Consider the following 17,227-nt stretch of genomic DNA (forward strand, 5'->3'; position numbering starts at 1 on the left):
TTTAATGAAATTAAAATATTATTATTCAGATTATATTCACGTATTAATTAATTTATTTAAGAATTCACCTAATTTATCCAAATCTCATACTTGTTTATGATTTTTAATGAAAAAAATATTTCATTTCCAGTCACGTTTATGATATCTGATGAATTAATTCGTGAAAATTATAAAGAAGACATCACGTTATTGGTAGGATTTTCATTTCTAGGTTAACAGCCATTGGTTCATCCAACCGAAACACAGTGACGTCACGAGCGGAATGAACGCGCGTGGTCTTCTTTTCGGAGAGACATTCGCAGTTGCTCGTCGGGCCGCAACGGGGATCGGACTGTCTTGGAGACACTGTATGTGCTCACAAACTTCCGCTGGAGAAGTGTTGAGTCGTTGATTATCAACATTTTTTGTTCATCATTATCATCCTTTGCCTCCTACTGATCACTCCACCCACTATTCGGTCTGTTAATGAGTGCCGAGGCCCTTGTGGCCTAGATCTTGTTTGCCGGGCCTTCGTTCGTGTGATTATTATTTTCCTGTGTGGTATCAACATCATTGTTTATCATTCTCGGAGTAGAGCTCTCAGGGATAGAAGGATGCTCCTCAATCTCAAATTCGAAGATGATGAAATGGAAGGTTACTAGAGGTCCCAGATGCGCCTCTGCGGAGTATGTAACTCTTCAATTATTAATATATCTTTGACATTTGAATACATTTTTTATAAACATTTGACATGACTTAGTTTTCAATAACAATTGAAAACACTCCAAACTTGGACGAACTTCACTTGAAAGTTAATAGCGTAAGAGTTTTAGAGTTTCGAATTTTTTACATATTAAAAGTATATTCAAAATAAGTTCGATTGAAATTTAAAAAAATTAAATAGTTATCTCTAGGTGAATAATTTTAAAATTAGAATTTGAGATGTCATTAATTTATCTTAATATTTCTCACAGTAATAATAGCTTTTAAATTTAAGTATTGAAATATTTTTATCTAGTTTCATTGAGTTTTACTTTTTAATTAAAATAAATGCTGAATAATTTGGATTTTGGATTTTGGATTTGAAAAAAAATTGGTTTCATCTAAAATTAGTAAAAACTTTGACAGTATAAAAAAATAATATAAAATTTTCTTAACATAAAAAAAAATTGAATGCAAATTTTTGTTACAAAATATGCTTTATCGAATTTATCTTAGCTTTCAGAGATATGCTTATTTAATCGTATTTTCTTGTAAGGGGAACTTCACATTGATTTTCAGGATGAAGTAAACATAGAAATTTGAAATTTTTCTTTTTAATGTTAAGAAAACTTCAGGAAAAAATCAAAATGAAAAAAAAATCAATTTCTTATGAAGATTTGGCATGACTTACTTTTTCAATGACAACTGAAAAACTTTTTTATAAAACTTCTTTTAAAATTTAACATTATAAGTTTTAGAGATTTAAAACTTTTTACATATTTTATATATAAAAAGTTTATTCAAAATAAGTTTGATTGAAATTTATAAATAATTGGAAATTTTTAATAATTTAAACATTTACAAATAATATTAATTATAAATTTATAAATAATAATTATAAATAATAATTTAGAATAATATCTAGGTGAACAATTTAAAAAATTAGAATTTTTTGATTTCATTAATTTAGCTTAATATTTTTCTCCCATTAATAATATCGGAAATAATTTTATTTAGTTTTATCGAGTTTTTTGTATTTGAATTAAAATAGATGCTCATTAATTTCTGATTTGAGATTGAAAAAAATTGGTTTCATATAAAATTAGCAGAAACTTTAACGAAAACAAAATTACGACCCAAAACAATTTGAACGCAACTTTTCTTACAAAACATACTTTATCGAATTTAACTTAGCTTTCAGAGAATACTTGTTCATTTAATCGCGTTTTGTTGCATGGAGCTTGACAGATTTTCGGGGTTGAGTAAACATACAAATTTGAAAAAAAAAATTCAAGTGTTAAGAAAACTTCAGAAAAAGTTCGAAATGAAAAAACATTCCTTAAATATTTAACACAGAAAAAAAAATTTAAAAGATGAAAACAAAAACAAAACTAATAGTGTTATATGTTTAAAAAATGTTTCAACCATTTTTTTTTAACATACGACGCATATAATTATTATTCTTTAATTTTTATTTTAGTTCAATTTTAAGCATGTGGAAAAATATTATTATTCATATTCAATAAGAAAACCGTCCAAGTCTAAGCGTATGTACGTATATGTATGTAAAAAATGAATTTATAGATATTTATGATTTGAATACCCAATTATCTACTGAATTAAGGGCGATGGAAAGTTTGCGATAGTGATGAACAGAGAAACAGATAATGTTCGAATCATTAACCACGAGATTTTAATCAGCCAATTGATGAATAGATTGCTTATAAACTCACTATTGCTTAAATTAACGGAAAACTATTTCTTTCTTATCTAGGAATAATTGTAAGGAAAGAAGAGAGAAAAAAAACTCCCCATTCTTTTATTTTTCTTCAATTAGCAAAATGTAGCTAATAACTTCCAGCAGCTTTCACTTTTACCTTTAGAAATCATTAGCCGAAACTAATGTCAAGTTTTTAGTTGTTTGGAAGGGGAAAAAAAATATTGTTAAGTCTTAGTACAAAAGACATTAAATAAATTATAAACAGTTTAAGAAACGTGAATAATGGAAATAATCTTTTGTTAAATACAATTTAGCTCGATTCTTTAATCTTCGAACGGCCCATTTATAATTGGATTTATGAATAATATAACGCACGGTTTTATTCATTGATAGTGTTTCTTTTTGAATATTGTTGTGGGCGAATTGAGACGGAAAGGATTATACGGTTTTTCGAAGAGCCAACATAAGATCAACATTAAAGAATTAATTAATTATTTATTTTTATTAACTGAAACAAATGTATCAATATTCATTAATTTCGATCTGATGGTAAAAAAATTCCAAAATTACCGTGTGTTTAACATCGTATACAGGATGCATAATTAACAGCTGGCACAACAATTTACTGACGAACTGTTCATCCTAGAGGCAAACTTCCAATTAAAAAAATTATCCAAATAACGTATGGATCTCAGATACGTCATTCATATTACTAAGAGTTATTAAGTTATTAAAATAAAAATAAAATAACTTTTTTACGGACACCCTGTTCTAAAAAATCCAACTAGAAAGTTGTTGCCCTGTCTCTCGCGCGAGGCCTACAAAATAAATTCCACGCTTCTAAGTGCAATATTCGATGAGATATTTTTTTAACTCAAAAAATAATGGAGAAAAATTGGGAAAAAATTAGCATAAAAATGAGAGGGAAGCATTTTCCGTTAGTGTTTATGCTGTTTTTCAAAACTTTTCTTCAAATTTTTGAATTCTAATATCTCAGTGAATATTGCTCATAAAAACGCGGAATTTCTTTTCTTGTGTCAGGAGAGACAGGGCAAGAACTTTCTAATAGGGTTTTTGTACACAGGATGCCCATATAAAAACTCACTTTTTGTATTTTAATAACAATGACACTCCTTGCAGCATGAATGACTAATCTGAGTATTACTCGTTATTTGGATAATTTTTCTAATTGGAAGCATGCCCCTAGGATCAACGCTCCACCAGTAAATTGCGGTGCCAGCTGTTAGCTATGCACCCTCATCAGAGTTCATTTTTGGCTTAAACTTAATTAGATCAGGTTCCTGCTGTCAGTGGACCCTTGAGGGTGTTATGTAAGGTGTTTCCTAAGGTGTCTGCGAAGGTCTCTTGTTCAATGTTTTGAGAAATAGCAATAATATTGATCTTGAATCCTGGGTGTGCGAGGTAGGGGAAAGATTCAGAACAACTGACTTAAGTAACAGAATAACATTTTTGAGTAGAGTGGATTTTACGGAATATTTTCACTTCAGTGAACGGAACCCTAGGGAATTTCAGACTATACATCGTTCCCGATATCGAGGCCCTTCTACGGGCACCCAAATTTTTCATGGCATACTGGTCGAAAATTATTGCCCTATTGTTATGATCGATTTATCTTGCGTTGTAATTTTGAGTAATTCGGTAATAAAATTATTGTCGCGGTAGCCTCGATCTCACTGCAACCGGGTCTGCCGTGGCATGCTGTTCGGGAATCAGAGCTGCAGAGTATAATTTAAAGAGATTCTTAAAATAAAAATTCATTTGAAATTTCCCACATTCGGAAAGAAATTTTCAATTGCTACTATCCTTGTTCAATCGAAATGCTGCACTACAAATAATTTCTTTTAAGTTTCAAAAAATTTAATTCTGGAAAATATTTTCATCAATTCATTATCAATTATTAATAACAGTATTTTTTATAAATAAATATCCACTGTTATCAAAGTTGTTTTCAACATATTACCTAACCTCATTTCAATCTTTCATTTTGGAACATATTTATTATTCAGTAATTGTAAAGTAATATATAAAAAAAAAGTATTTATTGAATTCAGTTATATTCTCTTTGAAAATAGTCCTTTTTTTAGAATACGTTTATGCATGGAATATAAAATTAATTTAGCTTTCTATTGAGTATAACATAAAACTCTCTAAATAATGATTCACTATGACTAACCAATTTCTTATTCTTTTCTAACTTTTCCTAAAAACCAATCATGACACGCAGAATCCTTTTACATGAATATAGAAAAGCTTTCTTTCTCTTCAGTTTTCTTCTTTGTAATTTCTTTTTTGTGGAAGATAGAAAAATAACAATTTCTTTCTCTGATTCCATCGGGATGAAGAAAGAGATGAGGTTAAGCCCGAAATTTCAGTGGCTTTCATTACGAAACAAACCTTGTGGAACTAACTGTCGTGGCCTATGCGCCGGCTTTCCATTTCTTAACCCCCTTTTTTTTCCTTTAATACTAGGCAATTTTCAAAATAACAGTTTCCATGTCATTTTTTTTTTATGTACATTTATTTCATATTTTTTTCTCTGTGTGTTCGCGATTGTTTTATTTTTATCTTTTTACCCATAAACGTATTCATTTCTTTTTCTGTGTGTTATTTATTACAAATTTCCGGTTTAGCAATTGCATGTTTATATTTCCACTTCCCTGTAATTTTGAGGTATAGAAAAATTATATTCATTCGTGGAAGTTACAAAAGAGAATGTGGCAGCAGTCAATTTTCGTAATACAGTGGAAGTCTGTTATAACGAAGTCGCACGAGAACGTGAGAAACATTCGATACATCCGATATTCGTTATAACTGATATACGATAAATACTCGAGGAGTTTAATGAGAGGAATCCACTTGAAACAGTGTTTCTCAACCTATGGTCCGCAAAGATGGAGCAAGTGGTTTGTGTGGACAGAATAGAATTTTTTCATAGGATAAAGTTCCATAAAATCAGAAATTCTCTTTTAGGAACAACTTTTAGATAGGAAGTACTACTATATTATTCCCAGAATGGCTGTGTGTGTGTGTATTCTGTCAGATATCATCATAGCAGAGGTCTTCAATCTTTTTCTAGTCGCGAGCCCTGCCTGTACCCATCATCAAAAGAAGAGCACCCTTACGTCAAGTCTGACATACGAATGCATGAAATTAGGATGATTTCAATCCTTTGACAGAATAGAATGTTTTCATAGGGTAAAGACTTCGTTACATACTATATCCATAAATATGCAATTTTCCATAAGCGAAATCTTTGACTTTATTTTTGTATTGCAGGTCCACTGGGACGGTAAAAATTCGTTGTAATCGATATTTCATACTATCTGATCGATTTCATCAGAAGCGGGCTCGACTGTATATAGTATAACGTTATCTATGAAAGCATTGTATAGGTAGACTCAAATTAGAAGACATCGTCTAATCGAGACAAACATCCATCGATGGCGTAGGGATAAAGTCTGGCGAGACACAGATTTATCCATTAGAGATCGTTTAGTAGATTGATTTTCTCTCTTGTTCATTCATTTGTCAAGGGAAAAATAAAATCGTGGGAACGAGTTAATCAAAATGGCTATAAAGGTGATTAAAACCTTCTTCCAAAATGTATTAAGGATAAATATTTTCACGCGCAGTGGACATTAATGAAGGAAAACAATGTAATTTTAGTTGTTATTTCCTTAATTGTATCTGATCCAAAAATACTCTTTAAAAGTATGCGCAGAATCTAAAAATTTTCCGAATTTAATGTCCGCACGGTTTTTTTTTTATTGGATAGCTATTGTGATTCTAGCCGGTGATGAAGAAAGTCATGGTCCTGATAATGACTTTCTAAAAATGTAACTAGTTTTATTCGTTTCAAGTTTATAATATTAGTGAATCTTTCAGATTAACTGTTAAAAAAAGATAAGCTTTTAGAGAGAAAAAGATTTTGTTAATGGTCATTTAAACAGTTTCTTTTTTGTTCGGTTGATATGTACTCAGATATTAATAATGAATGAAAGTGACATGATTTTCCCGGGATTTATTTTTAGTGCCGTCAAAATCGGTTATAATGACATTCTAACGACCGCGAAATTGGGGTATTTATAACCGAAGTCAAGGTCTTTAAGATACTTACTGTATAAAAAAAGTCTACTTTTATTGTTTTTCGATTCTTAGCTTAAAGGTATTTTTTTAAAAAGTTGGTCTAGCGGAATTCTTTTCAATTAAAAAAAAAAATATGTTGTCGCAGATTATCTTAGAAACCGTTCAAAAAAATTATTTCGTGAAAATTTACGAAATTTTATTTCTTTAAACAGTCGTTGTGTCTTTTAGACGTCATACTTGGTTGAAAATTCTTCATGCATTGAAATGTTAGAGAAAATAAATATTTTCTTCCACTGCCAAAGCTAACTGTTAATCAAAGTTGACGCTTCTTTTTCTTTTTTTGCTGAGAATAGCAAAGAATTTTGCTCTTCTTGACTTTTTTGAAAAAGCCCCCCATCTTTTCAACGAAGCTTACTTTAATTCATAACCCTCAATAAAATCACGGACGAAGATAATTTACATAATTTAAAGGTTATAGTACGGTAATTATGACTATAAATATCAATGCAATTCTCACATATTTGCCGTGTTCAGTGCCGTCTTAACTCATGAGCCAAATTACGCGCGGTGGCCTCGAATGTGAAAAGAGCCTCATGAAAAATGAAATATGGTCAAATTTTCGACAGTGAGTATATAAATTTAGGTTGGTATTTCTAGCCAGGTTGGGGGCTCTAAAAAAATCACTTTATCTTTGGGCTTGTGATACTATTATGCCAGCCCTTGCCGTATTCAACTTTTTTCCCCTCGTGAAATGCATTTTAAATCACTGCAGATTGCTGTAGCACTCCATTTCTCGCCAAGAGCTATTTATAAGGAATAATTAGCGGTTTGGCTGAAAATTGGCAACATTTTTAGTGAGATTTGGTAATGTCCCGGATTTATTTTCAATGGTCAACTTAATTGTAATAAAACAACAACTTCGTGCACACTATTTTGATTGCATCTGATTATATTTTTTATTCTTCGAAAAGGTCTTGAAAATGCCAACCTTGGTTTCAACGACGACCTCGTAATAAGGTAATAACGAAAGAATTTCCATAAATCTCCGATATTGTTATGACTGCATTTACATTATAGAGAGAGCTGAATATGTTCCATTATAAAAAAATATTTTTCTTCGTAACTAATCTGCATTCGATGCCGACGCGTATATATAATCTCCTTGCCTCAAGACATATAACGATGTTTATTCAGGATTTTTCCCTAAAACACGAAGATCACGTATCTCGAGGATTTTAAATGGAACAAAATATCCCACAGAAAAAGAAAAAATTAATCTACACACGCGAAAGATGTTTTCAAAAAGATTTAAATATAAGAAAAAAAAAACCCCACGTACTCCAAATATTTGCCCCATATTTCACGTCTTTCTCCTCATATTTGACAGACGCATCAAAAATATATAAAACAAAAAAAATTAAAAAATCAAGGGAAAAAAAATATTCAAATATTTATATCCTTTATTTTTGTACAATATTTGATCTACAAAAATCTTTAAAATATTTTAATTTCTTTTTTGTATTATGAAAGAAGACGTCTTATTATTCTTAGATCGATGGAGTAGAAACAATAGCTTTAAAAGAAATGATTAAGGGGAAAGAGAAAGAACAAGCCTCTCGTTCTTATTTTTGATGGCAGTGGTGGTGGTGATGTTTATCGTCGATCATTCTAGATCAGGGAAATATATATATAAGAAAAAAAGAGAAAAATAAACTGCTGCAAACAGAGCAAAACGTTTACACTTTATTCCGCTTCGACATCTTCATCATTACACCCCGGGGCTTTACCCTGACCTACGAGATTCTCCAATATATGGGCCATTAAATATTCCAACTCCAAAAAAAAGAAGACAACAAAAAAAATCATCCATATAATATGTAATTCTACGGCTTCTTCCTCCTCCTGAACATTTTCAGTGGCACTTAAATCCAGTGGCGTAATGGTTTATTTCACGCTTCTCCCGTCAATACAACTAACCATTTATTTCTTAAGATAATTTTACAGATTAGACGCCAAATTCTAAGGCCACGAGTCTACGATTTTTTTTTTTTTACCCGTAAATTTGGAACAATTTTTCGTTCATGTATTAGTGTTCATACTTTTCTTTGTTATTAAGCATAAACCATGACTTGGGAGTATTTCTCTATACCTCGTTATTATAGTTATTATTAATAATCTGAATAGATTTCGAGGCCGGATCTAGGATTTATGTAAGGCAAGTGTAACCGGCGATAAATCACTCGGGTCATGTTTTATGGGGGTGATATCTAAGTTTTTTATTTGAAAATATATAATTTGAAATTTTGCAATGTTTATTATGATCCGTTGAGATTATGGATATTATGCAACCAAACTGCACAATAAAAAGCTACTTGATGATTCTTTTGATTATCAAAGGTCAATCTGTTAAATGATTTGAGTTCCTTTGCTGGAGGAGCTTCTATATATTCTCAAGACCGCAATATCTAAAGCAGTGATTCCCAAACGTGCTCCGCAGTACACTGCTACTACTATGTAACCGTACATGTACCTAGTACACGTTCCTCTGCGGAATTTCAAAAGGTGCGTCTACATGTGTACGCTATGCATTGTCTTGGAGTGGTTTGCTGGGATTTCCCATCCGTGTGTACGGCTGTCACATAATATTTCATCGCAAGCTAAGTAACGCACACTGGATGAACGCCAAACTTTGGAGCCTCTCCGCCGACGATGGTTTCGGGTTGAGAGCTTCCTTTGCGTTTCTTTGATTTTGCATAGCCATGGCTGCGGTCGGAACCAGGTTGTGCGTGGGGAGAAGAAAAGGAGGGAGAGAAAGACCACGGTTAATTTGCAAAACAAAATCGCGGCGAACAGCGGTCAGGGTAGACTGAGGGGATAGAGCTGGGGCCACGGTTGATCTGGAGGTCAGGGTAGTCTGCGTAGATGCACCTCAACGAATCGATAAAGAAAATATCCCAGTACCACACAGGGGTCATATGGCCTCATGTTGAGAAAAGCTGCTCTAGCTTATATAGTGGAACTTCGGTTAAAGACCTTAATTTGTTCCACGAACCTGCTCGTTATTGGAATCAAACTTTCCCATATGAAATAGTGGGAACTCGGATAATTCGTCCCACAATTATTCATTCACTAAAAAATGACTAATATAAACGTCATTCATTCAATAATGCAACAAATTAATGATATAATAAGTAACACACAAAATATTTGAAAAATAACAATGCCATAAATAAGCATACAAAAAATACCATAATGTTTACAAATTAACTTACTCTAAACGACTAGACTTATAGTTTAGGACGATTTACGGACTCTGTTTTGGAATTTGTTCTTTTTGTGACATTGAAAAACAACCAATGAAATTGCACATGCTTTTGCTTCCTTTTTAGGATTTTAAGGAAATGCAAAATCACATTGTGCCGTTGGATAGACTCGTTGCTCTCACACTACTACAGCTCTATTTGGGTGGTTCTTTCGTAAAAATATTTTGCACAGAGATTTCCCACATTCTTCACATCTCTCTATTCTCATTTGCAGTGAGGGGACTTCGCATTTCTCTTTTCCTCAGACGAGATACCGCCCATAAGCGCTTGCTGTATCGTGCAAAGAAGATCCATCAGTTCATGTACGGTCAACTCCTGGTCATGTTCTTCCCCTAGTTTTTGAATGTCAGCCTCATGCACCTCCAGTCCCATACTCTTCCCAAGGAACATAATCTTTTCGGCAAATGTTGTCTCCTGTACATGAGCTAGCCCCTCAAAGTCACGTTCAATAAGGCAATCAGCCCGCAGTTCTCTTCAAGTCGAGTTTAAAAAAAAAATTAAAAATCTTCGAGCACACATATGCTTGCATATATTGCTACATCTGCCAGTTTCGCGTCGTAGAAAGTCACGCTCTCACGCGTGTTCATTTTTCGAGTGAAGCACGCTGCCCGAATACTGGGGAGGGGGGCGAAGATTACATCATTTCCACTGTACGTGTGTGGACGAAAGCGAAAAACCATTGGCTTAGTTGTGATAACGTGAAAATAAATAAACAAAGCCTCAAAATTTTTGTTCGTAATGCGGATCATCGCTTGTTAAGCGAGTCCAAATTTGTTCAAAATTTTTGCTCGTTATGCGAATTGCTCGTTAACCGGATCGCTCGTTATTCGGAGTTCCGCTGTATATAAGTGATAGACTTTTTTTTAAGTTATTTTATATTGAATTATTTTAAGCCAGAAGCTGGTTCAAACTCTGAGTCATGGATAAGATGCCATTAATGTTATTTTCCGTTTCATATGAAAATTATTACTCGGATTATTTCTGGAAACCTTTTTATATTCGCTAGAGAAGTGAGAATTCTTAACTCGCAGAAATTGCGTATAATTTACTGGATACCCTGTACATTAGAAAGATATTTAGAATTTGTTTGGGTTCCTTGGAACAGCCTTATAACAACCATCGAGGGTTCCGTGACAGCTTTTACGTTGAACACCTCTGGGCCCAGGATACTGTGAGATCAAAATTGGCCGTCGAAATTGACCTTCCAAGACTACAAGAACGGAAAGGGGGAGGGGGGGGGGGGTCCGCGGAACATCGACTTTCACTACAGGAGGTCCACGACTTGAAAAAGGTAGGGAAACACTGTAATAACGCTTTAGGTATAGCTGGTCAGCAGACAGATTTTATAGAATTATTCAGCCGTTGTAATTGATATTAACAATATCCATATGGGTTCAAATAAAAAATTATACCTTTATATTTTGGCTCCTATATATCATTGAGGAGAATGCAGGAGAAATAGCGATCTTAAATATGGGATATAACTAAATTTTGTCAAAAATTGCAATTTATTACTTTAAATACAATTTGCTAATTACTGCTAAAATTGATGAAAGGGGGGTGAAAATAACGGTCCGCTACAAATCGCAGGTGACAAAAAATGTACAGTTTTTCACGAAAAAAATATTCAAATATGATCTGATAACCATATTTCATTTAGAAAAATTCAGTAAACTGGGATGTTAAATAAGTAATCCCTAAAATACGGGACATCACCAATAGTCATAACGGTGATAGGTTACGGTAATAGTCACGGTGATATAAGTTTATTTATCACTAACTGTTACCTGCGGCTTCACTCGCGTGAATTTTTAATCCGAAAATTCTTCCTTGAGACCCCTTCAGAGAGAAATTTTGAGAAATCCCTTCTTAGCGAGTCTTTGCATCATAAAATGAAGATGCTGACCAAATTTCAAATTTATAGTTTCAGTGGTTTCCACTGGGCATGATTTCTCTACATAGCATTTTAACCCCCTTATGACCCCCCCTTAAGGGTGGAGTTTTGAAAAACCTTCTTAGAGTGAGCCCTTATGTCATGAAATGAAACTACTGACCAAATTTCATAAATATAGCTTCACTGGTTTCGTTTAGGAGTGATTTCTCTATGCAACCATTGAACCCTCTTATGATCCCCTATCAGGGGTCAAATTTTGAAAAACCCCTTCTTAGTGAGGCTTTACGTCATAAAATAAAACTACTGACCGAATTTCATATTCATAACTCCAGCGGTTTCGGCTCGGCGATGAGGAATCAGTCAGTCAGGACATGTCATCATATAGATTAAATTACGTACTGTTTTCCCGTTGCGTTCTTGCCTGTTGTTACAAACATCCGATATTCATTTTTGACATTCATGACCAACATGTAATGCGTATTTTCAATTGTTTCACATCAAAATATTGAATTCAAAAAAAAAAAAAATGTTCCCAAATGACAGAGATTGACGTCGTACCTTTAATATGCATGCCTAGCACGTCGTTTCGCATCCATCGCTGGATTAACATCAATCGGACCCACAGACGAAACATGTTCTCAAGTGAAACAACATTCTGACCAGATTTTTATTGTCTGTCCCGACCGAAGATTACATACAATTCCTATTGTCCTTTCTAAGTCAATACACAACTGTCTAAAACCCGTGCGAAAATATTGGAACTTCCTTCTGTGTATCCGATCAATTTTAGTTTCGGTAATGCCATTATATTATTGGCAGCCAATCATTTTATCTTTTCCACAGAAATAAGTATACGATATAATGGATATGAAACATACATGTAGTAGCAGTAATAATATATAATAATTTCGGGACCTTATTTTATTTTTTCATGAAGAATAAGAACGAGTCAATCTTTTATTTTGGTAGAAGAATCACTTAACCTAAATAAATATAACCCAGAATATTTGAATTCAGCTTTTGCAATATTGATAAAAAGAAATAGGGAAGAGAGTTTTATGAAATTTGGGTCTCTATGCTTTTTATACGAACATTATTTTCTTTTCCATTATGTTGTATTATTAAGGATATTGTTTGTAATTTAAGAAAGCGATAGAAATAGACCATTCATGAAAGCCGATTGAGCAAATGAAATTGTTTTCATACACACCTCTCTTATTGTATATGAAGTTCAAAATATAGGATAGATAGATTTTAATGTGAATAGAATTTTAATTCTATCGAGATAACAATATTATTATAGATCTGGTAATTGGTTCAATGTACGTGTATATTATTATTTAACTTATAATTGGATTAAAATAATTTTTTTTTTTAATGTAATGAAATTGAGAGATTGAAGAGAAGTTTTAAAATGCAATTTCTGTGCTCGGATGAAAAACTTTTATGTCACTTTTCCAAAATTCAGATCATTCGCATTCCGGAGTTTCGTTCGTTAAGGGGGTTGGTGCAAGCAAATTTTCCAAAAAAACACATTTTCCAGTTTTTCAATTTTTAAATACTATGGAATTTTCTGCGTCTGTGTTCAATTTTTTATTCTACCTGTGCTAAAAAAATATTTTTAAATATTTTAATATAAACTGCTTGCAGGCATTATACACTTATACAATATGTAATGTTTTCCACTAAAAATGCTCTTTTCTCAAAACTAATTATTTTGTTAGATAAGGAACATTTTTTCGAACACCACTCATTCAAATGTCTTGAAACGTTACGTGTCTTTCAACACTATGGTGTTACATACTTTAACACGAGCTTTTAGGATTTTAATTGTTGTTTATTTTTTTTTCTTGAATTTTAACTCCAACAACATGCAACTTCTTCAAGAGTCATCAAACTTTATCCATATTTTGTGCATGAATTTTTTTAAATAATTTTAATAAAAAAATCATCGTATTAAAGTATGTAACACCATAATGTTGAGGGACATATATACAAAGTTTCAAGTCATTCGAATGAGTGGTGTTCGAGAAAAATGTTCCTTATCTAACAAAAAACTTAGTTTTGAGAAAAACACATTTTAGTCAAAAACATTAGCATGTGTAATGCTTGCCAGCAGTTTATACTAAAATATTTTAATACAGGTAGAAAAAAAACTTTAACACAGTTAGAAGCAGAAAATTTCATAGTATTTAAAACTTGACGAACTGGAAAATGTGTTTTTTGGAAAGAGGCCGTTCAAGTATTACGTCATCATCGATGGGGGGGGGGGTTCCGATTTGCTGACTTTTGATGACAAGGGGGGAGGGGGGGTTGGATAATGCTTACGTCATCAACCACCCTTTATGAAAATATGAGTTAGGCTTCAGAGGAGCAGAGCTGATGACGAAATTTTGCTGACGGAGGGGGGGAGGGGGTCAAAAATGGCTAAAAATTTGCTTACGTAATACTTGAACGGCCCCAAATTTTGCGTGCACCAACCCCCTTAATTTTTAGAAGGTAGTAAAATGTCGCAGGTCTCTTTCAGGTCATGAGAAAATAACGGAGGCGAATTGCATTAAGTCAGAAAGCCACAGACTCGCATGTTGGCAAAATGCTATTTACAATTCTCCATTTTGAAAAAAGTGCCTTATAACATTCTGCACATCTGAGCTCAGGTTTGATAATCGATAGATCATAACCACTTTTAGGCTGTTGAGAATAAATAAACTACCTAACTACTATGCACCTCATACACATTCTTCTGAGAAATTTCTAACGAATCGGTTATGTGCCGGAATGTGTGCCCCCCCCCCCCAACGTTTATATTGTGAAAGTTGTGCTTAATTCGCGTTCTTTCTGGTGCTGCCGTCTGGCTTACGCATTTTGAAGTGAAGATGGTAAATGTTCGAATTTTCATGTCATGCCAAATATCGTGTCAAAGGTCTGGAGAATAGACTGAAAATATAAATAAACTATATAATAAACTATAAAACTACCGTATTTGTAGGTGTATAACCTTGATAAGGACACTTCTTTTTTGCTATCGAATTCCGGGTACTGGTGTATAAAAGGCCCACGTGTGTTGAGGAGGAGGAGGGGAAAACGTCTTATACGCCAGCAAATATGGTGGATAAATCCTATACATGTTTTTACGAGGATAATTTTTTACATATACATGAACGTCTAACTGCTATGCTGATTCATAACAGTTATTTATATTATCCTGGACATACCCAGGGGTCCACTGCTTTTTTACCGGGATCTATGGCCCAATTGTGGAGTTATAAAATAAATTAATGCTAAGTTGAAAAAAATTGATGGTATAAATAAATTACGCAAAAAAGAAAAGTTTTAATTAAATTTACGAGCAAAAACACAGCTGCAACGTTGATAGACAGCATCAGTAATATTGTTATGATTTGACAAAAATTGCTTGTGGGGACATCTCTCGATAGAGGTATGAAATGTTGTTTAGTTCTTTTGCAGTCCAGTAGATTGCATTGCTATCGGATCACATTTACTAGTACTGGATAAAATGTCCTCCATTGTTCGAGCACATTCTCGCTAATAGATGGCTGTAGTTTCTGCTGTTATAAATGAGAGGGGGGGGGGGCTCTCATGACAGTCATCAGTATTTCCTGAAAGTCCACAAATAGCAGTATTTGAGAACCACTGATTTAGACGATATATAATAGGCTTATAGCTCTTATTTCATCTTTGATGCTATGACATTTATGTATTAGTTTTTGAAATCTAAGTTTCAATCATTTTGAATTTTTTGATTTTATTTCATCTTTTCTTTACTTTTTTTAAAAAGAAATACGATAAACATAATCGGGTAAATCGAGAAGCTGTCCGTACTTAGAATAAGACGACCATAAGTATTCTTCATGGGCATTGTATAATATTTTATCATGTGTGTATATTGTATGTGTTAAGTTTATGTATTAATTATTATTATATTGTGTTAATTGCATTTTTAATTGGGTTGCTGTATTTTTGAAACATATGACAACCATATTTTTATGGGCATCTTTTTATCAGCCACCTCGTTGGGCATTTTGCCTGTTGTGGCGTTGCATTTGTATTTTCGATTTTCTTTAACACTGTATGATAATTTTCAGTTACTTTTTACTTATTTATGTCTTGAAGTTATTTCTAATTATTTTGAACTTTTTTTTTGTACCTTAATTTGCATAAAAATATCAGATTACATTTTATCGAACGTGCTTAGAGTCTTTTTACATTTATCCAAGTGTCAATATTTTATGATTTCTTTATATATTCACACACCCACATACGTATTTAGATTAATACGGGGAATCGACACATTACAAAAATGAATGACACAGCGAATGTTTCTGAAACCATGTAAGTTGGAATAGACGTCGGGATTTCTTTATTTTGAATTATGGCTTCTTTTACCGAACATATGTTGAAATATCTGCAGTTTCGATCTCCGTACGTATGTTTCAGGCATTGCTATTGCTTCTCTCGCGTGTATGAAAGTGTCATTCGAAGCGTAATCTCTTATGCTTGAATACCTCTGCACCCCGTGGTCATATTACTCGAGGACTTTTCACTAAAACGGTTCAGATAACATCTGAGCCCAATGACTCGAACCCAGGGCAACTACTACTCTCAATTTAGACTGAGCAGGGGGAAGGGGGAACATGCCTTTACCTTTTCTATTGTTTGAATTCCAACCTGCCTATAGTGTGATAGCTTCATTTCAATGGATGGGGCTAATCAAATGCTCACACATCACTCTTAATCACTACTAGTAGAAATAATCAGTGGCTTCGGTGCCGGGGAGTTCAACATATCCCTGGAGGGACAGAGCCTGGGCCGTGACTGGTTTGTCGGGGAGTGCAACGGGTACTCGAGTACCTATATTTTCGGTCTGAGCGCCCCTAGAATCAATTCATAAACCCAAATCTCCTACATAAAGATCAAGTCGAGAAATCACAGGTATAAAACACTTACGATGCCTCTAAAAATAATTAATGCACACGCGTTAGCACAAAATAAGTATTAAAGAATTTCTCCCGATTTCGTTTCAGAATCTTCGTCCCCAGTTTTCATCTGCCGTACCACTTGGTCCCTCTTCAAAGGCGTTGGCATGTCTTTTCAGGCAATATCAAGTCGATAAATCATTTGTGTATTTAACCATTATCTAACCTCTTTAAAAAGTGTGGCCGTCACAAAAATATCCTCTCCTCAAAGGCAAACAGCACCTTCTCCTTCCTCCCCCTGTTCACGTCACAAACGTTTGAGATTTGTAGTTTTGACTACCGAAAGAAATTATTCTCCGACGTGCATAACAGTATTCTTTTTCGGCATTTAAAAAGCCGATTGTGATAACCCCATTTTGAAGTAAAAATCAATATTCCTGCCTTCGGACTCCAAATGTACAGATTTGAGAATTTTCATCCCGTTCTGATCTTTTATCTGCTACGATTACTTAAAAAGAAACAGGGTAATGTATATCAGGGCTATATAATATACAGGGTGAATAGC

At 33.4% G+C, this 17,227-nt stretch overlaps 1 protein-coding gene across 2 annotated transcripts in view; it reads left to right on the forward strand.

Annotated features, from left to right (window-relative positions):
• The first annotated feature begins 238 nt into the window (after nucleotides 1-238).
• The window catches only part of LOC149081764 (uncharacterized), a 40,182-nt gene continuing 23,193 nt past the window's right edge, over nucleotides 239-17,227 (forward strand). Inside the window, exon 1 of one of the 2 annotated variants that reach the window (XM_089237200.1) lies at nucleotides 239-665. In XM_089237200.1, coding sequence (XP_089093326.1) covers nucleotides 619-665 — 47 coding nt within the window. In that variant the 5' untranslated portion in view covers nucleotides 239-618. The remainder of the gene's footprint in view (nucleotides 666-17,227) is intronic. The other variant, XM_089237201.1, reaches the window with a different exon arrangement.

This window comes from Pholcus phalangioides, unplaced genomic scaffold, assembly GCF_987345545.1.
Source record: "Pholcus phalangioides strain wild (caught in Gottingen) unplaced genomic scaffold, Ppha-v1.0 ptg000009l_1, whole genome shotgun sequence".
Lineage (NCBI taxonomy): Eukaryota > Metazoa > Arthropoda > Arachnida > Araneae > Pholcidae > Pholcus > Pholcus phalangioides.